At 40.9% G+C, this 20,252-nt stretch overlaps 2 protein-coding genes across 5 annotated transcripts in view; one reads left to right on the top strand and one right to left on the bottom strand.

Moving 5' to 3' along the window:
- LOC136441760 (zinc finger CCCH-type with G patch domain-containing protein-like) overlaps window positions 1–20,252 on the top strand; it is a 98,097-nt gene that overhangs the window by 5,202 nt on the left and 72,643 nt on the right. Inside the window, exons 7-8 of the mRNA XM_066438223.1 lie at window positions 4,275–4,429; window positions 4,792–4,958. Coding sequence (XP_066294320.1) covers window positions 4,275–4,429; window positions 4,792–4,958 — 322 coding nt within the window. The remainder of the gene's footprint in view (window positions 1–4,274; window positions 4,430–4,791; window positions 4,959–20,252) is intronic.
- The window catches only part of LOC136441756 (tenascin-X-like), an 87,571-nt gene continuing 73,625 nt past the window's right edge, over window positions 6,307–20,252 (bottom strand). Inside the window, exons 40-56 of one of the 4 annotated variants that reach the window (XM_066438210.1) lie at window positions 19,776–20,063; window positions 18,663–18,950; window positions 18,150–18,437; window positions 17,573–17,860; window positions 16,927–17,205; window positions 16,154–16,447; window positions 15,484–15,771; window positions 14,570–14,857; window positions 13,994–14,281; window positions 13,056–13,343; window positions 12,306–12,505; window positions 11,831–11,945; window positions 10,885–10,917; window positions 9,461–9,606; window positions 9,009–9,105; window positions 8,670–8,831; window positions 6,307–8,195 (exon numbers count right to left, since the gene is read on the bottom strand). In XM_066438210.1, the coding sequence (XP_066294307.1) occupies window positions 7,927–8,195; window positions 8,670–8,831; window positions 9,009–9,105; window positions 9,461–9,606; window positions 10,885–10,917; window positions 11,831–11,945; window positions 12,306–12,505; window positions 13,056–13,343; window positions 13,994–14,281; window positions 14,570–14,857; window positions 15,484–15,771; window positions 16,154–16,447; window positions 16,927–17,205; window positions 17,573–17,860; window positions 18,150–18,437; window positions 18,663–18,950; window positions 19,776–20,063 (3,899 nt within the window). In that variant the 3' untranslated portion in view covers window positions 6,307–7,926. The remainder of the gene's footprint in view (window positions 8,196–8,669; window positions 8,832–9,008; window positions 9,106–9,460; window positions 9,607–10,884; window positions 10,918–11,830; window positions 11,946–12,305; window positions 12,506–13,055; window positions 13,344–13,993; window positions 14,282–14,569; window positions 14,858–15,483; window positions 15,772–16,153; window positions 16,448–16,926; window positions 17,206–17,572; window positions 17,861–18,149; window positions 18,438–18,662; window positions 18,951–19,775; window positions 20,064–20,252) is intronic. The other 3 variants (XM_066438211.1, XM_066438213.1, XM_066438214.1) reach the window with 3 other exon arrangements.

Below are 20,252 nucleotides of genomic sequence, written 5' to 3'. Positions count from 1 at the left end.
AGAATATCACTGTAACAGGCCAGAATATACCCCTAGTAGAATATCCCCGGGTAAGTTCTAGCCAGGGGTACATTCTGGCCTGTAACACCAGCTTGCAAGGAGGAATTGCATGACCTGGCATTCTCCTGCAGCATTTAATCATGAACAGTCTGGCTTAGCACCAACTACTCAAGTGTATCACTAACATGTCACCACCTTTCACTTGACACCTGTAACATATTGACAGACTTCTAATAATTCTCAGCAGTGCCTGAACTGTCTCCGATTTGGTTCCACTTATCTTTTGATGACAAGCCACAATAAAGCAGACATGTGAAGTGACCACGTAGACATTTAGATAGCATCCAACTGTGTCCAAGGAACCATGTTTTTTAAACTTAGAATACTGGTAATTAGAAAAGCCTCCAGGGAGATTTTTATATTGAAAAGTTAATGGTCCTGAGTCATAGAATTAAGTAAAGATGAATAGATGTGTCTGCAAGTACACTGTATACTGCTGTCAGTCTAGTACAGCCTAGAACATGGTACTGTGCATGAACAGAATTTTAAAAAAATGCATGGTATAGATAGATGCCATTATCAGTATCAGATATTTCATGTGAGATCGTAATGTCACAGCACATATAAAGGTGATTTAAGATGATTGCATCTGCAGATTTTATGTCCTCTAATCCCTTCTAATGTGTCCCAGAGGACCAGTTTCCAGTTGGGGCGTGTACTTGTTTCTTCTCCAGTCTTAAATATTGATGTTTTAAATAGTACAATGTCTCCCAATGTAAGCCCTTAAGCCTGGAGCTCAACTTGAGTCATAAACAGTTCTACCAAATGTCACCTCCTGTGCAGGGATGCAGGACTAATCTCAAACATAAAGCCAACCGCACGGCTGGGAAATGTCCTCCACATGTTCCGTTGCCATGGGAACACAGCACACAGACAGGTGTCTGGTCCTGGTCCAAGAGTCTGCTGCCTGTAAAGTTACTATAGATTGACAGTTTAGAACCTGCAGAGATCCTTCACCTTTTTAAGGATGGAACAAGCTTAAAGGGATTTTTACTAATATCCACATAACTGTCCATTTTGATAATGTTGATTTTGTCTGCTCTGTCATATTACGTTAACTCACAGTGGTTCTGGTAAATGTCAAGTTTTGCCATAACAGTGAATGAAAACTGGAAACAGTAGGTCTGTGAATTTTACACACCCTCATCAAAGTACAGTCAAACTTGTCCATCCAACCAACTCCTGTCAACAACCACATTGAGACAGTCCCGTCCCATTTTGCATAGTAACTTCAGTGGCTCAACTCTCTTCATCCTCGAATGGTATTTTCTGCTGTACTCATAATTTGAAACATATGGATAGTTTTGAATTAAGTTTAATCAAGGACCTTGGTTCAATGTTCTACTTACCAAGGTCTTGTGTTACTTGGGGGCACACATGTTCACATATTGGATAGTATGGCTAATAAATCAGGATTTACTTGCTTTTTCTGTCTTATGGGATAGATCTGGAAATCTAAAGTCCTTATGTGAGGGGAATGGCAGACATCACTGGTGAATCATGGTAGACAAGTCTGGAGTTTGAACCTTGTCGTGACTTTAGGCTATGATTTATGGACTTTATGTATTATGCTTGATTAAGCCCTTCCACTTACACAACCAATGACAGTTTAGCCAAAAATAGTTACTCAAGAAACTGGAGGAACAGTCAGATATTTCAGACAGAATCCGCTACCTCACAATCACTGCTGAAAGATAGCGGATGCTGTCTGAAATGTCTGACTGTTTCAAAAGTTTATCCAGTTGCTTGAGTAACTACTTTTGGCGTATCTTATTACCTAGATATCTTACCTTCAACAAACGACAGTTAAGATTTTATTGGGCCTATGGCAGAATCAATGCCTATTACATTGAACAGGGCTCAGGGACCTGTGAACATCCACTGATCTCTAAAAATTGCACAATGATCAAGAGAACACGGCAGAGTACTGACGAAAATGTCATTTAGATCTCGCAGCCTTGTTGTCTGATCAGTTTTCCTGCTTTATTAAAACTAGTCCATCTGAGGTGTCTGAGTTGACTGAGTTCCAGAGTATCCTCACCTGTGTCATCCATCTCTTACAGGATCAATGTGGTTGGTATTACACACATTAGTCCCTGGACTGACGGCCATCCAGCTCGGTCATTTTTACTTAAAATCATGGCATTACTCCAAGGCAGAGCCCTGCAGTTCCCAGGAGAATGGTTGGCATTCGCATTGTCTGAAAGAAAGAAAATTACATACGCGGTCCTCTAAGTTATTCGAAACAGAAAACACCAAAGACTCTCCAGTTGAGTGTTACACTATTAGGGCTCTTAGAATTCTTGTGCATTAGATGATTTCAAATTGTAGCTAAATTGCAATAAATTGCTGCCACTGTGATTACTGTGAAGGAGTGTAATGGTTTAGTGATTTGCAACTCCACTTTAGGACAACAAAGTCATAACTTGCTCAGCAGTAGTCCCAAACCTTACAATTTTGACTCTTTATTCTATTTTCGAACCGCATCAACTTGAAAGACACCAATATCTTGGCACATCTGTCTCTGCTTCATGCCCCAAATACTGAATCAAGACCAATCTGTTGGACGTGTCAGACTACAAGATGGCAGGGTAGATATGGGAACATGGCAATGGGAGTGACTCAGAAATATGGAACTGATCAGTTCTGACCATGGTCAGTGGCAAATTGCCAGGCTAGATAAGGATGTTAGCTAAGGCGTGAGGATTCCTCTGGAGATTTTTGATAGTGTAGATGATACTGACATGACAGACTTTGACAACTCTGCTGCACTTGGCTGGAATTTGTTTCTCGACTTACTTGTCGAAAATGTTTCATTTTCACAGAGAGATGGAGAAGGAAAGAGAGAGAAATGCAAAGAGTTGTCGGAAAACTGACTTCTCTTTGCTTATTGGACTTTTCAGCTTTCGGTTTTGGGAGACTTTATACAGTAAATCTTCTGGTCTATGTTTGTAGCATAACCCTTGAGTACCTTTTGGGTTTCCTTTAATCTCCTGTTAATCACTGTAATTGTGGTGTTTTCTGGACTTCTGCTATTTGTCAGCTGCCTCTGACAAACCCTGTGCACACCAGGTTAAACGGATGTCCTCGACAAGAACCTTGAAACATGACAAGCTGCCAACCCTGTTACTTCTGTAAGTTTTCCCAAGTGGAGGTGGGCGTACGCACAGTGGGGAAGAGTCAAGATCAGTCCGCAGGGGGCAGAAATCCCGCTGCTCGTGCCTCAGATCTCCGTCCATCCTGGCAGAGAGAGCGACAGGAAGTCCACATGTGTGGGGAAACCTAATGTCACGGACCTGTGGCTCATTTTAGGATCCATCCACACCTATAAAATCTGCTGTCAGGGAAGAGAGACAGTAGCCATGGGAAAAATCTCGCAGGAATCCTTATGATCAGATTTGAATGATCAGGTTATAAGATTGTTCCAAGAGAGGGACAGAGTTAATTGTCTCTATCCAACTATTTTTGGCTTCACCTAGAGCCCCTGGATACTGTCACAAGAAGTTAGGTGTGCGGGTGCTGAAACATTGCATGATTTTAACACTCTAAACTATCATGCTCTTAAGTTACTGTACAGTAATGGTCAGAACAGTAAAATGAATTTAAAAAAAACACTTCCCCGATGTGTAGAGAACAGGCAAACTGCACAACCACGAATCTGAAGTCCTATGTGTATGAGATAAACTTACTTCAACACCCTAATGTGTGACATATTTTTGTGGCAGATCAAAGAAAAACAAATGAAATGGACTATCGCTTGGAAGGTGCCAAAGGCCAACTGTGTCTACCAACTGGAACAGTATTTGAAAGATCTGTCTTTAATTTGTGTTTTTTTACCTGGTGACAACTGTAAACAGGTGCTTTTGCTGATGACTTATGAACAAGTAGCAAGAGATTTCCTTTCCTGTCAGCATGTTAATTGATCAAATGAAATCTGCTACTTTGGCTGGATAGTTGACTGTCTTATTAGATATTTTCATTCACCAGGCTCAGTACAATGTGGTCTTTGAAGAACTTTACTTGCACTTTGATCTAAAAGTCTCTAAGTTTTGAATGTAAACAAATGCTTCATATTTATCATACTTTATAACCGGTACCATTCCAGGTAATTCACATCTTTATAACAATGAAAAGGAAGACAAATCTATGAAATCACAGCCAGGCTGAATAAAAGTATTGAAATAATGGAATTATATTTTCTACTTTTTCCCCAGTATTTTAGAAGAAGGATCTCAGTGCCTTGCTAAGTACAGGAATGGCCTATGGTACCCAGCGACTGTTAAAAGTTTTCAGGAGGATGGGTACAAAGTGCAATATTCCTCCTACCAGGAAACAGCTGTGCTTGGTGCAGAGTCTATATATCCTATCGGTAAGTAATTCCTCATTTCTGAAAAAGGACAAAGACTTAGTCTTCCACTTCAGTTGTCTTCTTTAGATTACATTATAATGTTGTGAATTGTTGGTGTCTATATACACCGAGCATCATGTAGTATTGTGTTGTGTTCTACCATCTCATCTCATACTTACATGTATTATTGAAACTCTAAGGAAAAGATAAATGCTACTCACGCATAGTAGGAAATAAGAAATAAATCAGTGTTCTGAAGGTCGATATGGAAATATCAAGTTACAGCTACGACTTTGGTTATTGGGTACAGGGGAGAATCATGTGCTACTCTCTTATCAATACATAAGACTCCTTCAAAACTAAAGTAATAATCCTCCTCACAGATGTCTTCAGTGCATCGTCATCTTCAGACAGTGAAAGTGAAAACGGAGACAGTTCTGCCAGTGCCAGGTTACAACAGGAGGATGCTGAGGAGGATGAAGGTGCCAGATATGTGTGGACACCCAGTGGAGCAACATGTGCCTTGGGAGAGTGGGAGGCTCATACCAAGGTAGGCACCTTTCCATTACGTCTTCATGTCTTATGTTATGTAAGAGATGGACCAAGAAGGATAACAGATAAGGATTCAGGTATCTGTCTATAGATCTGTATTGGTCAACAGGTACAGGGTATACTATATATCTTAGCTACCTGATGTATGCTTTTAAGTTCGCAGTTTTTATGGTCACTTTTCCACCACAAACAGGCGCGGGCATTCATTGTTTCAACCGTGAATTCAAACATGTGCCTCTTAATTCTAAGGCTATGGCACTTCTGTATATATAAAGGGGGCTTGTTAAGACACTTGTTTTGACCCTCTCCTGCGCACCTAGATTCTCTTACAGTGCAATTTTTTTGGACATGCATTTTTCACTGAAAAATGTCTTGAAATTGGATCTTATTGTTTTGTTCCCTTACTGCATTCTCCATGTTGATGATTTATGGTGTTATGTCTAAGTTAGGGGAGTGAACCTAATGCTTGGTGACAAGTTCAGCAGAGTTCACACTACTTCACAGCACCAGGTAGCCTATAGGGTGATCTGCTCATGCCTGTTCCCAATTGAGCTGTTACCTTGTAATATGGATACTTGATTTGTCCTTCTGGAAAAATTAAGCCTTTTACCACTTGTGGTGAGATTTTGTTCAAGGATCCGTGCTTTTACAACTTGGTTGTCATGTGAAAACCAGATCTAGGCATGTTATCCTGCCTAGCATGTGGTTAAGTGACCCTGCCCTCAATTGGTTATTAGTTACCCTGTAATTATATAATTTGAGAGTTCTATTTCTGGCAGGTGTTGCCATGCAGACATGCACACTACTGGAATGGGTTGCAGTCTTTGGGATTGAATGTTCAGACACAGTTTACTGTTCATTGTGAAAGAAAAGTTTAGGGCATTTCTACAGTGGGAGGAACCTGTCTTTACTGTGCATATTTATAATATGTCTGTTTTTCCTGTCATGACCAGTGGAAGATAAGCTCTTCATTGAGCTGGAAGGAACTGTTTGGCTGGTATAGTCTGTGATATCCTTAGATTGCATTCAGATTTGCCTGCAGTGCTTCTGTCCTTTTGGGGAGCCATGCCTTGTTCTAAGAATAGAATGTCAATTCTTTGCTTTTGTCCTGATCATGTCTTTTTAAGTGACATTAGGAATGAAACTTAATGAGATGTCCCCTTTATGCAATGACATCACTATCATGTGTTTGATGTGATAAATAAAGAAGGGAAATAATCAAGTCAATGGTTTTGTTCTGAAGCCACAAGGAACGGAATGCCTACCTTATTGATCTTTTTAATGCTGTTTAGATTACCTTGACTAATGTATCTAAAATGTCAAGAAATAGTAAAGTAACAGGCATCTTCTTATAAAGATCACAACTTTCTTTATTGAGGAAACATCATTCCATGGATTTCATCTTAACTTAGTACAGGTTTATAAAAGTTTTTGTACTGACTTAAAGTCCCGTCACCTAGTAAAAAGAGCCAATCTTGCATTATAAACACACCCAAGCTAATATGCCAATGTTCTGCAATGATGCTGTGGCTAAATATATCTATTTACCATTTTTGTTTTCCTGGACCACAAACCTACGATTAAAAGGTACAATTTGTACAAATCCATACTGATGAAAATGGTTTCCTCGTACTTTCAACGGAAAACAACAAAAATAGCTGTTGCACAAGAAAATTACCATATGATTGATATGATACAAACTGCTACCTCTAGTCTACATCTGCTCTTGTTTAAGTTGACCTTGATACCAATGCTACTTGATCAAATACCTGCTATATGATAATGCTTTTAAACTGATACAAAACTTTACATATCACAACTACATTGTATGTGCTGCATTGTTTGTAAACACACAAGCATGGTTAGAGCTGCATCTATAGAACTGCTTCTACAAGATTTTCTTTTCCTGTGACACCTTTGTGCACTTTTCAAACACATTGAAATTTTAAATCTTAATTAGATCCTATCTAATTAAACATAGTAGCAGGTAATATGGAAGAAATATTATCCTATTTCACAAGAACTTTTTTGACTTATTTATAGTATTTCCTTGGCAAGTTTTGGCCTTGTATTCAAACATAAGGGCCATGACCAATAAAGAATCTTAAACAAGAGAAGTAGTAAGGATGAAAAACAAGCAGCGTTTCAACAGGCTTGGTGAAACTGAAGCTAGGATAAGTACTCATCTACACATACGCAACTTCTAGAACTACGGTACATAACACAGATCGTAATATACACAAACATATAGCCTCTCCTGGCTTTGCGGGTAATCAGGAGTTTCTCTAGGACTTAGAACTTCCCCCCCACACAAAGTTTCACTCAACAGGGCAGTAGTGAAGTTGAATTTTTTTTCTTGGTGTGACATTAACATCTAACTAATTAGTATGCATGTACTAGTATGTTTCTAAGTATTCTGTATTCTTTTTTTTACATATCCCAAACTACTAGTATAGTTCCTTTTACATCACATATTTTCCTATCTTGATCAGCAAAAATACCAGTACATGTATGTGCTATGTCACTGTGGAGTTTGTCGTTAAACAGAATTTATGCCCACTTCAGCAGCTTTTATTCAAAGTTACATCTCTTATGAATGGGGGAAAAGGTACATCTCTTCACAACAGAGGGTTCTTTTCAAGAAATTGTACAAAACATTCTGTAAGTCTTACCCTGACCCTTGAAAACACACCCTTTTCTCGAACACAGTAATTTTTTTCTAATGTGGTCAGGTTGGGGTGGCGGGCTATTTTAACACCAAAGAAATGTTCTTAAGTACTGAAGAGGGATTTACAAAAGTGAGCTGTTCTTTTCCCCTTTTTTATTTAAGCTTCTAAGTCTTAAAATGAATGCAGAAGCAAGGCTGTAGATGTTGCATCATTTGACAAAGCTTTTAGATAGTTTTTAAAGGTTCTATTTTATTTGTCGTTTGCATTTTACCACGGTAAAAGCATCAGAACCATGTCTTACTCTGCTCTTGCATATTTTGTCTTAAAATCCATGGACCTCATTTTCATTTCGACGAATGGTACGGACTTCTCGTGGCCCTTCCAGTGGTACCAGTTGACCCCCTGGCTGTGCGTGTTGTCGCCGTACTGGCCGTTCAGGTTGCTACGATGACAGTTCTTGTACCACCACGCGCCATGGTAAGCGAAGGCGCAGTGGCTGAGGGCAACATCGTTATCCTTGTCCCTCGTAGAGAATGGCCTGTTGTTGTGGTAGGTGAGGGAGTCACCTGAAATGAGAGGAAAGAGTAATGTAATGTAGTTGTTGTGCACAAAGGTTTGTTTTCTTTGTTTGTTTGTTTGTTTGTTTGTTTGTGAGACTTACAAAGTTTTTATAGCTGCTGAAGGCCTTGTTCCTGCAATGATTAGTGTCTGGCAGAACTTGGTATTGTTTCATTTCATAGTCTCAAGAGTACAGCTTGAATTCTGTACAAATGAATTGCAGTAAAAGGGAATGATACATTGTGCGTGCGTTACATCAATGTGGAGATTGTAAAAAAACAGCTGTCATGGGTGCCCCATATGCCACCTTGGAAAGGATGTCATTTAGCCTGTCTCCTGTGCATTTTTGATGCTATAGAAGTGTGCTGTTGGGCATGCTTACATACCTGGTGTGTCCTGATGACAGTATAACTAACAGTAACAGATGCAATTGAGACAGCTGAATAATAAAAGTTACCAAAATAGACAGCATCTCTACCCACCTGAGGTGCCAGAGTATTCCCCGATGATGAGTTTGTACAGATCTGACTCTGAGCCGAGTTTGAAGTTGTCCCACTCTCCGTACACCGCGTCAGCACCGTCACCCAGGTCAATACGCAGCTGGTACTCTCCCTGGTTTGATAGTCTGTGGATGTTGTCATTTCCTGTGGATTGAAAGGTTACAAAGTTAGTCCATTTCTTGATTTGTTCCTGTTTGCTTCCACCAAGTTACATACGTCGCTGTCGCAGTGGCTAGCACTGCTTTACAGGGAGACCATGTGTTCATTTGAATGGAAATTTAAATGAAATTAAAACAATGAACTGTGGGGTGACTGTCTCACCAAGCCAGAATTCTCCTGTGTTTTCACCGAATCCTGCCCGGTACTCTCTCCATCGCCTCCAGAAGTCTACAGAGCCGTCCTGCCGTCTCTGGAAAACCTGAGGTGGAAAAGTTAAGCTTCCTTGATTAGTAACATGTGCAAATAGATGAAACATAAGGCAGCAACTGGCCTCAAATTCTCATGTTACTGGCAAGGCATTGCTTTTACTATTATGGTGTATGTCTTCTATTTTAGTTCATAAAAAGCTTAATTCCTAAGGCGTCACCAAACTATCATACCCTCAGCAAAGATTTAGATACATGTACAGTATATTTGTACATAAAATCCAAACACCATCTCAGCTTTCTTTTGAGATGGTTCTACATTCAATGTGCACTCCCACTATCTTTGTCATGAAAAGAAAGTCAGAAATCAGATGACTTAGTAGCATAAGAAGAGAAGTTGAAACATACGATCCAGCCTCCGCCATCTGTCTCCATGTCGCACCAAACCTCGATGGGTTCGCTGCCGTCTGTGGGGTAGACGGTGAAGGGTCCGCTCTCAGACTCCCCATTGGCCACCACCTGGCCGCAGTCCGAGGGGTTGGGGTAAGGGATTCCTGTGGGCAGGACGGTGTAAAAAAAAACTCAACATCTCAACTTACACAAAGCACTAAACGTCTCTGTGCTTTTGTCAAAGTTTTACCAAACAAAGGGATTGCACTTAGAGTTTGATTTGAATTGTAAAACAAGACAAATTTTAGTTCATCTATGTTGATACAATTGATATGGCTTTCTTATTACCGTAAAAACAATCATAATGATAAAGCATAATAGGAGATGCTACAACTATTCATTTATGAAGTGAGAAAAATATTATTTTCGTATCAACTTCAATTTGAGATTATGAGCAGCCTGAAGACATTTGTCAGCTAATATATCATTTTACAGAAGAGTCTGCTTTCCAATTACATTTAGATTAAAGACAACCTATTAAAAGTACAATGTAGCAGTGAATTGGAGCATCTCCTATCTAATGTCCATGTTGCATACAACAGCTTAGGGAGTTGTCGCTTGATGGTCTATAACAATGCTGCTAAAATGAAAAGTAAAAGCAGGAGGCAGTCACAGCTGTGACTCCACCACAGTTGTACATGTGCATGTGAAAAAATGGCAGTGATTCAAAGACATGATGTTAGCTTGTCACTGATGTCTTAATGATAACATCTCCCTGTATACATACAGATAAAACAGATACATTGCACATTCAGGTACAAAGTGATTTTGAATTTGTCAATTTAGAAATATGCTTCATACTTAAAAAAGATCATTACATTTTGTTAAATTGCAAATAATCTGTGAAGTTTGAGACATTCATACATTAACATTGTAAGCAGGGATGAAATCAGACAAGTTTACAAAATCACTGCCAAACCAGCACGTCATAGTTTTGATAAGGCAAAGTGGATAAAGATAAATATTGTGATGATTTTTTGGTGCATCTAAACTCTTGACAACTAGCCAAGTAATTTAAACTCTTTCCTAATTTAAAGCATGGTAGATGACTTCTGACAACATCCCTGCTGATATTCTTCATTTATTAAGTCTTAAAATTATAAAACCTTGGCTGTCTGAAACTGAGGGGATGAGCAAAACATATTGTCTACTTGTATGAGTTAAGGTAAAAATCCTTTAAACCTGCAAAAATAATAGGACTACAGACTTATTTCTGACAGCCGAGGTTCTGTCTCAATGTGGAACTGTCTTGTGGAAATGTCTTGTTACTGCAGTGGTTGTAGAAATGGTATCAAGTCTGAGTATATGTATCTATGAGGTGACGTGATATGGAGTGCTTCTGTCCTTCGTTTAGTTTGTCGCCGTGATTTTGAGGAACTCACCACCGGGACCCACGGCGGGCCCTTCATCCGTGCCTGACGGGGCAGGAGCACCAGGTGAGGAACAAAAGACAGTCAAAATGGAAAACAAGAAGAAAATAAAAGAGAAAAACTAAAATAAAAAGCAACTAAAGTAAAAAGATAGGAAACTATGAAAGTAAAATAAAAAGGTCTAAATATTCTACAGAAATGATAAAATAGAAAAAGGACTGATAAAAGAAACTAGCTAAGAAATAAGACTCATGAAAACAAAAATATTCAAAAATAAAATTGAAGGTAACGTTAATCAACAGAAACAAAACTGCTAGAAAAAAATAAAGTAAAATATGATAAAATGAAATGAAATAAAGTAAAATAAGATAAAGTAAAGTTGAAAGAATAAAGGTCTACTCTACATCAGACTGTAGAAGAAAACTCTGGATAAAAAGTACAACAATTATTTATGTTTGACCATGTTTTTGTGCAAGTATCACTCACTATGAGATACATACATGTAACTCTAACTCCCTGCTGTTTAATGTTGGTGTGTACTCATTGTTGTGTCATGTTAGCACCATAATTAGACTGTTAGCTGATTAAACATTAGTCAGGGATCAAACTTTGTTAGCAAGCCAAACCATTAATATTGCTTATAATAGGTTCAACTTCTTCTTTTGTGTAGGAAGAAATTTCTTGATAATATTATGGTTGTCATTGTGTAAAATATTCACATGAAAATAAATGTTCCTGGCAAGGGCATAAACATGTGCACTGGAAATATAATTGTGAATATGGAAATGTATCAACTTCAATACTCAACAAATCATAATAATTTGGACAATCATGTAGCTGTGAATATAAAAAAGAGCATTGATGGAAAACATTGGCACCTGTATACATAAACATCAGTATACAATCCATTTTTGCTGACATGAGAACAGAGTACAACAGAAGGACTATTTTTTCTCACCGGTCTGGGTCGTTGCCTCAACCAGATCTGCTCGAATACCTGTTCCACTGCTGGTATAGCCGCTGACTGTGATGGCATACCTGGTGCCAGCCTCCAGGCCTGTTAGAGTAGCCTCCTGTGGACACATGGCACAAACACATGCTTAAGATTTGCGACTAGTGTAACCTTCTTCTTAATAAAACCTGTGACTACTTTAAAATCTTCAAGTTTGATAAGACAAGGATAGGGTAAATAATGGCCAATATCATCATAGGTGTGTCATGATGATGTGGAGGAAATTAAAATCATCCTTAATTTTACTGCATTTATCAAGGGTGTAGACTCATTTGTTTGTGATTTTGATGCTTGAATAATTGCTTTGGTCACCGAATGCAGCTATTACAGTACTAGATTAACAGACCTCTGTTATGAGTTCCTAGCGTTAAGCTTAATCAAGGTATGGTTTTGCAACGATCCAATGAGAAGGAAGTCTTACCAAAGTGTCTGCGCCCTCCACTTTGTAAATCTGTGCGTCGCTGATCTCCAGAGCCCCGTCAGCCGTTATGGCTTGGTAGAAGACCTGGTACCCCTGCAGTGCCCCTCCAGCCTCCGCATCTGATATTCTTATCCAGGACACGCGGATTGATTCGGCATCCACTGCTTCTGCGTTCAGGCCACCTGGGCCTACAGTAGGCACTAAGGAACAAGACCCCGAGAGTAAATCATATGCTTTACTATAAGCTAAGCAACTACTTGTGGTAGAAGTGAGGGTTTGACGGCTAGTGAAATGTACATTGTATTGTGCAGCAAAGTGCCTGAACTGATGGATTGAAATAAGTGCTATTACATGTATGTTGGAGGATCAAAATCCGAGGTTAAGACAAGTTGATGTTACTGTAGGTACGTAGTGGTGCAGTTGAATTGAAGAATGCTATGGTGCTCTAAAAGAAAAACCAAACATAGATGTCACTACAACTAAGTGGGGTTGGGTTGGTGCTTCTAAACTGACAATGATATATGCATCTTATGGGTGAAGGTAGACAATATCAGTCTGAAACATGAAAGATGTTACAATATCAACACACTACCAAAATTAATAAGTGCAGGGTTAATTTTCCTTCTCAAAAAAAAAAAGACAGAAAAAAGATTAGCAGCAATTCGTGTTTACAAAATCTGCGTAAAGAGTCAGTCATCTGCGTAGAGTTAGCACTCCTCTATCATCATGACACATTGGATTGGTACACACCATCCTCTTCTGTCCTCGTGGTCACTTTACTACTTTGCGGCCCTTCTCCTACGCTTGTGTAGGCAGACACAGAGAACGTGTAGCTGGTCCACGGTCTGAGTTCGGACAGTTCGAAGGAGAGCTCGGTATTTTGTGTGTCGATTTCAATATAGTCCTCTGTGCCCATCCTTGCATAGTAAACCTTGTAGCCTTGGATCACACCATTGCGATCTGTCGGGGGTTGCCACGTCACACGTAGCGCGTTAGAACCTTGAGCGATTCCCTGGACATCCTCTGGCGCTCCGGGAACTTTTTTGGGGGAGGGAAGATGAAGGGTGACATAAGCACAGGAAACATTGCAAACAAAATCATGGCAAAGAAGTGGCATGATAAGGTATAGCACAAGGTATGCACAGTTACATGCGTATAGGGATGACTAACTACTTTGTTAATACGGCAAAGATAATGCAATGCAGTGACAGTAATACAAGAGTGCTTCTTGCATAGGGGAATTACAGCAGTAAGACAATAGAATAAAGATGCTGATTTAAATTACTAAAATATGTGCTGGCATACGGTGTTAAGGGTATCATGAATTGTGCCAGGGATAAATTGGAAGCAGATGTAAAGTGAGGGAAGGTAGAAGGGGAAAAGATGGCAGCAGTTGTGATGGTTTCATGGTGTCAGTATATGTTGTCATTGTTGTCAATATGGTCTGGGTGTGTGAAGCCTTTCTCCAAGCAGTGTCATGTGTGATGTGAAAGAAGAGTCCCTGTAAATGACGAATACCATAACCTGTTGTTGTGTGTACGAAAATAGTCATTTCTTTGTGGATGTGCTAAAAACACTGTGGTCTCTACAATGACTGTGTGATCTGGAGGCTCTACTTCAGAGACAGAAGAAGTCATAGATGAGTAGTTGCTTGTGTCTCCACACTTCATCACTCCTTGGTCACATACCGTCCTGCATGGTGCGAATGATGATCTGATTGCTTTTCATTCCGTCACCTCTGCTGGTATAAGCAGCAACCGAGATGATGTACTCCGTCCACTTCTTCAGTCCAGATAGTTTATGGACCAGCCCTGTGGACTGTGTATCTTCAGTACTTGGTGTGATCTGCCCCATCCTCTGATAGAAGACTTTGTACCCACGGATTTGTCCGTAAGCGTTATAGGGTGGCTGCCAGCGAAGCTGAACACTCTGTGAATCCCACACCAGCCCTGATAGGCTTTGAGCTGGCCCAGGAACTATGGGGTGGAGGTAACAGAAACAATGATGGGGTGACATGGGGTGAGGGGAAGGGAATGAATGCAAGGTTAAGGTTGGGAACAAATGCAGATGCGGCAAAGCAAGAAACTAATTGTATTTTACAGACGTAATGCATAGCAGACACAAAATGCGATGGCTTGAGCAATGGCAGATAAGCTGTTGCAGTAAGCGGGATATATTTATGCACAAGAAGTAGCAAGCAACATGCAACAAGACAAGGATGGGTTGGATGTAAAATGAAGGAAAGGGAAGATGGGGAGACATACCACCCTCAAGAGTTCGAACAACGAACTCATTGCTCCGTGGGCCATCTCCGGCCATTGTGTAAGCAACCACAGAGATGATGTAGATCGTGTCTGCATCAAGCCCGGGTAGCGTAAAGGACGGCTCCGTGGTCGGCGTGACAACAACTTGGTTTTCTATCTCATTCACCGACCGATACAAGACTTTGTAACCTAAGAGTTGACCGTAGATGTAGAGGGGAGGCTGCCAGCGCACTTCCATGGTATCGAAATCCAGCGGGCTGGCAAACACTGCGCTTGGTGGTCCGGGGACTTTGATTGTTGTTGCAGAGGAAAATGGATGAGGTAGATGAGTTGTTGGAAATATCCAGCCTCAAATACACAATGAGAACAACCTGTGTGCATTGCACAGCTCTCATAGATATGGAAACACATTGGCTGAGCTTGATTGATTGATTGATTGATTAACAAAAAGATGGGTATGATGATGTCAAGATTACTAGCAAGATGAAGATGTACAAAGTGGCAAGTTGTTCAGGCACAAAAATGGCAACTTGTTCAGGCACAAAAAATGGCAATATGAATAGATTTAGTGATGCTCCTATAAACTGCAAGGATCTATATTTAACAACATTTGCTATTAGTATACATTCTTCAATGGCTGATGTAACAAGTTATTTGATGCCTTAAGAATTAGTTACAAACACTTAAATGCATTACACAAACCTAGCTTTATAGTGCTGAAGTTTTTGGAATAGAGGAGGGGTTATACATGTAAGTAAGAAGAGTACAATGTACTTGTTTCATTCTCCAAAGAACCACACTTGGCCGTTTGGTAATACTACTAGTGACAAAGATAACATGTTAGTGGTGAAGGAAATGGAAGTGAAGACTTGAGACTCAGAGAGGAAAGTTTGTCCAGTGAGATGGTGACATACCGCCCTCTGCCGGTCGGACCAACACGGGGTCACTTCGATCTCCGTCTCCCGCTCCAGTGTACGCCACGACCCAAACGTTGTAGTCGTTCCAGTCCAGGCCACTCAAGGTGAAAGCCACCTGTGGGGATCCGATATCAGTAACTTCCACATCTTCCTCTCCCGACTTCTGGTACAAGATCTTGTAACCGACTATGACTCCGTTTTGCACTATTGGCTGCTGCCATTGTACAAGTACGCTAGCGGAGTCATCTCCAGGCCTTGCCTCAATGCCGATGGGAGGACCAGGAACTTTGGAAAAGGGAGATGATATCATTATTAGTATGCTTCCTCCAAGATATCAGAACTGCAATGACAGAAATTTTAAGTAAAGCACAATATACAGTTCTAGAAGGCATTCTACTTTGAAAAACCAAAGACTGAGTACTAGTAGTTTTCAAGAGTGGATAGGCTTTCAATGTTTGTAACACATTGGTTACAAGAGAAGAAAGTTGAGTAGAAGATTAGTAATGCCAAGGTCCTTCTTTGTAGGTAGAGTAGGTGGTCTTGGTCTACTTAGATAGAAGAGTGAGAATCTACAACAGGGTAGAAGTGCACAGGCCCTTCTTTTCTTGGGAGGTGATCTACAAAGATTGAAGTGCGAGGATGGTGGAAGTTGTTGCCTGTTACATACCATCTTCTCCTGTTCTGACTACTATGACCGGACTTCTTAAGCCATCTCCTGCACTGGTGTAGGCAGACACCCAAATGTTGTACTCTGTCCACTTCTCCAGATCAGACAAAGTGTACATCAAGTCAAGGAGGCCTGCGTCTTCTTCGTTCTCCCCTTCTTCCCCAACCTTCTTGTACAAGATTTTGTACCCCTTGATCACACCATTTTGCTCATCGGGAGATGGTGGCATCCACTGTAGCTCGATCGTTGTTGAGTCTATGGCAAGCCCCTGAACTTCACGAGGGGCTCCCGGGACTTGAGAAAATGGTCAAAGTGTCATTAGCACAATGAGATAACAATTCTATACCTCAGATTGTATACTAGTACAAAGAGTCACAGATGATGTCGTAAAGTGACAGTAACTGCCAGAAAGAAGTGGGTAACTTTGATTACCCAACTACAATGTACATGTATATGTCATTTGATGGTGATGTGTATTTAAGATAATAACACGTATTGATGAATTCTTGTTTGTACAGTGAATATATTGGGAACTACTCTGATGTGTTGAATGAAGTGTCTAAATGTCTTGATTGTATCATGTTAGGGGCAGTGTAGGGTATTGGAAATACTTGCAGACAACATGCGAAAAGGTAGCTATAGGGCAGGGTCATCACAAAACTGGAGTCATGCGGTTTTATCCAGACACAATCTAATGCATTAACATATCAAGAGTGCTTAAAAGTGTCTATCTGGTCACAATACAGACAGCGCCATGTGTGCATTATACGTACCACCCTCTTCTGTTTGCACTGTGATCGTCTCACTTCTTTCACCGTCACCAGCCGAGTTGTAGGCTAGAACCGAAATGGAGTACTCTCCGAATGACTGTAGTCCACTCAGAGACCATGACGCATCGGGTGATCTCGTGTCAACAGTTTCTTCAGTGTCGCTCCCAGCTAATGAATAGAAAACGCGGTACCCTTCGATGTCCCCTTCCGGTGCCTGCCAGCTTAGCTTCACGGAGTCAGACGTTCTTTCGACAGCAGACAGATCAGTTGGAGGACCGGGAACTTGATGAGGAGAAACAAAATTGATCAAACATCACAACATGTACAAAATTATATCCATAGTAGGTGTAGGATGTTTTGGGAACATTGTTTTATGTTAGTTTGGAGATTTTATGGTAATTAGAGAGAAAGAAAGACCTGGAGCTGGCACCTTACCTTGGTTTGTGCAGGATGTCCCATTTGAACTCCATTATCATCATATCAACAGATATTGCATGGCTTTGCCTTAAATTCTTGATGCAAAGAGCTTATCTGTTAAACTTATCGCAAGCAGCTTACCCTTACAAATGAGCGATCTCCAAACCAGAAGAATGGGGATTGAAAAAGAAATAATCAAGGCCATTTTCTGGTCAGGGATCTTGATACCTACCACCCTGCATTGTGCCGACTAGGATTTCCTCACTTTCATCCCCATCCCCTGCTGCTGTAAAGGCTAATACGACAATGGAATATGTCGTATCCGGTTCCAAATCCAACAGCATTGTGGAGAGCTCTGCTGGTCCCAACTCAACAGCTGAGAACTCAGCAGCATTTTCAGGCATGTATATCACCTTGTACCCAAGGAGAACCCCATTGATCTCTAGAGGGGGTTGCCAATCGACTGTAATAGTGGTGGGGTCTACAGCCTGACCTTGGACATCTCTAGGAGCTCCAGGCACTGAGGAAAGAGAAACCAAGAGAGGCCGGTATGTTAGTTCTAAGCCCCTCAGGGCCCTATGAAGGCCTGAAGAAAAAAGCAATAACAAGATTGGGTGGAACCCATACAAAAGTTGTGTAAAGCTCAGAAAGTTGAGAAAGAAAGGAAAAATGTTGCTGCCAGTCGTCTGCCAGTCAGGGTCAGAGGCAAACTGTGGCTGTATTTTAAGTCAGAAAATAGTTGTAGGCCACTGTCAGTCCATCCTGGTCTGTCCAATATCCCTTTTGGGTACAGATGTACATGTACATACCCCCCTCTGCCGTTTGTACAGTAACTTGTTCACTCCTCTCTCCTTCCCCTGCAGCAGTGAAGGCTACAAGCCAGATGTAGTACTCAGTGACTGGCCTAAGGCCCCTCAGTAAGTAAAATGTCTCGTAACGCTCAACCTCCTGAGTCGAGACACTCTCCTCTCCCACTATCTGGTACTGGAGGCGGTACCCCAGTATCTCTCCATTTGACTGTGGTGGAGGCTGCCAAAACACTTCAATGGCTTCAGAGCCTAGTGAAGATGCTCTAATGCTGGCTGGTGCACCAGGTACTGGGAAGGTGGGGGGTGCAAAAGGAAAAAAAGTGCTTGCAAAAGAAAGTAGCTATCAAAATAAGGTGCAGATAAAAGCATCAGAATCAGGTTTCTAAAAAGCAAAAGTAAGCAAAAGAAAATTGTGAAGCATTTAAAAGTAGAAAGTGTAAACCAGCTGGCGCTGGTGGTTGAAGCTTATCAAAGAGGATTGATTGGTTTGATAGAAATTCATGGTTAACCTACCACCAGCTAATGTGCGAACAAATGTTGATTGACTATGCTCGCTCTCACCACCTACGGTGTAGGCAGTAAGATAGATTTCGTATTCTGTAGCAGGCCGCAGCCCACCGATGAGGTAGGTTGTGTCGGCTGGTCCAGCTTCAGCCTTTAACATCTCTTCGCTCTCAAAAACGCTGTAGTAGATGTAGTAGCCAAGCAGGTCTCCATTGATATCTGTTGGGGCCTGCCACGTGACTCTTATTGCATCAGGAGCTTGTCCTTCACCAGTCACTCCTAGGGGTGTTGATGGCGCTTCAATTTGCAAGGGGGAAAAAGATAATCATTTCGACTGCATTCATTGGTAGGTCTTGACGAAGACATCTGGATGATGAGTGATGATGATGGCTGTAAGGTCTGTTTGTTATTGTGATGGTAGTATAATGGCTATGATGGATAACAAAGCAGTCCTTGTCAGATTGACGGATGAACACCAACACCATAGTGGCCATGGTTAGAAGCCACAATGGCATCTCAGGAATGCACACAAGTTGGTTAAGACAGGTTATCTGGCCATCACATACTAGATGCTGAGTTACATAATCCAGTGTCCACACATATGATGTTCAACAAACCAGGTCTCGTCAAGAAAAAGAAATAGTGGTTGACGTTAGGACAATGATGCTTGCTCGTATTAGCAGATTTGGGATGACTAACATAAATGTTACAGATGTGACAACAAAACAGCACCAATGTGGTTACATTCTAGCCTGCCAGTTTTTAACGGGGATATAATTCTTTGATTGTTATATGTTGAAAGGGAATTCATAAAGGATGAAAAATTAACTTGTCAGCAGTGACTAAGACATTATGAATACCACAACAGGTTCTGGACCATCTTGCAGCATATTACAAGTCTGTAAAAGGCATCACCAAACCCAACATGATTTGCTTGACTAACCTTAAACGGTAACTGTCTGGGAAACTCTCCCAAAAAATTACAATTAAATTTTCCATGTTCTTGTCCTTGGTACTGAAAGGTATTCTCTTGGATGCATTAAAGAATAAGAAATGCAGACCTTTAGCCAGGAAGTTTGTAATACTAAGGATATACACAAAGAGGCCACAACTGCTACCTACCACCACTCAATGTGCTGACCAAGACTTCCCCACTACGTTCACTCTCCCCACCCTCTGTGTAAGCAGTGAGAGTGATTAGGTATTCTGTAGCAGGCCGCAGCCCACTGATGCTGTAAGTGGTTTCATCTGGCCCAGCTTCAGCTTGGGACTCCTCTGTGCTTCCCACAACTTGGTAGTAGATGTAATAACCACGCAGGTCTCCATTGGTCTCAGTCGGGGTCTGCCATGTGACTGTGATTGTGTCAGGAGCTTGTCCTTCAGCAGTCACACTTAAGGGTGTTGATGGGGCTTCAGTGAGAAGAAAAACGTTTGCATCACTTGGATACAGAGTAGGAATTGTGTCCATATTACAGCAATATGCAATGCTTTCATTTGTGTTTGAACAATATAAGTTGGTTGTCAACGATAAGAATTTGAGTAGTGTGGGTTACATACTTATTCAGGACTTTTTCTACTGTTTAGCAACATTTAGACACT

The sequence above is a fragment of the Branchiostoma lanceolatum genome, chromosome 9 (genome assembly GCF_035083965.1).
Source record: "Branchiostoma lanceolatum isolate klBraLanc5 chromosome 9, klBraLanc5.hap2, whole genome shotgun sequence".
Classification (NCBI taxonomy): Eukaryota; Metazoa; Chordata; class Leptocardii; order Amphioxiformes; family Branchiostomatidae; genus Branchiostoma; species Branchiostoma lanceolatum.
This window is presented reverse-complemented; position numbering and strand designations above follow the sequence as displayed.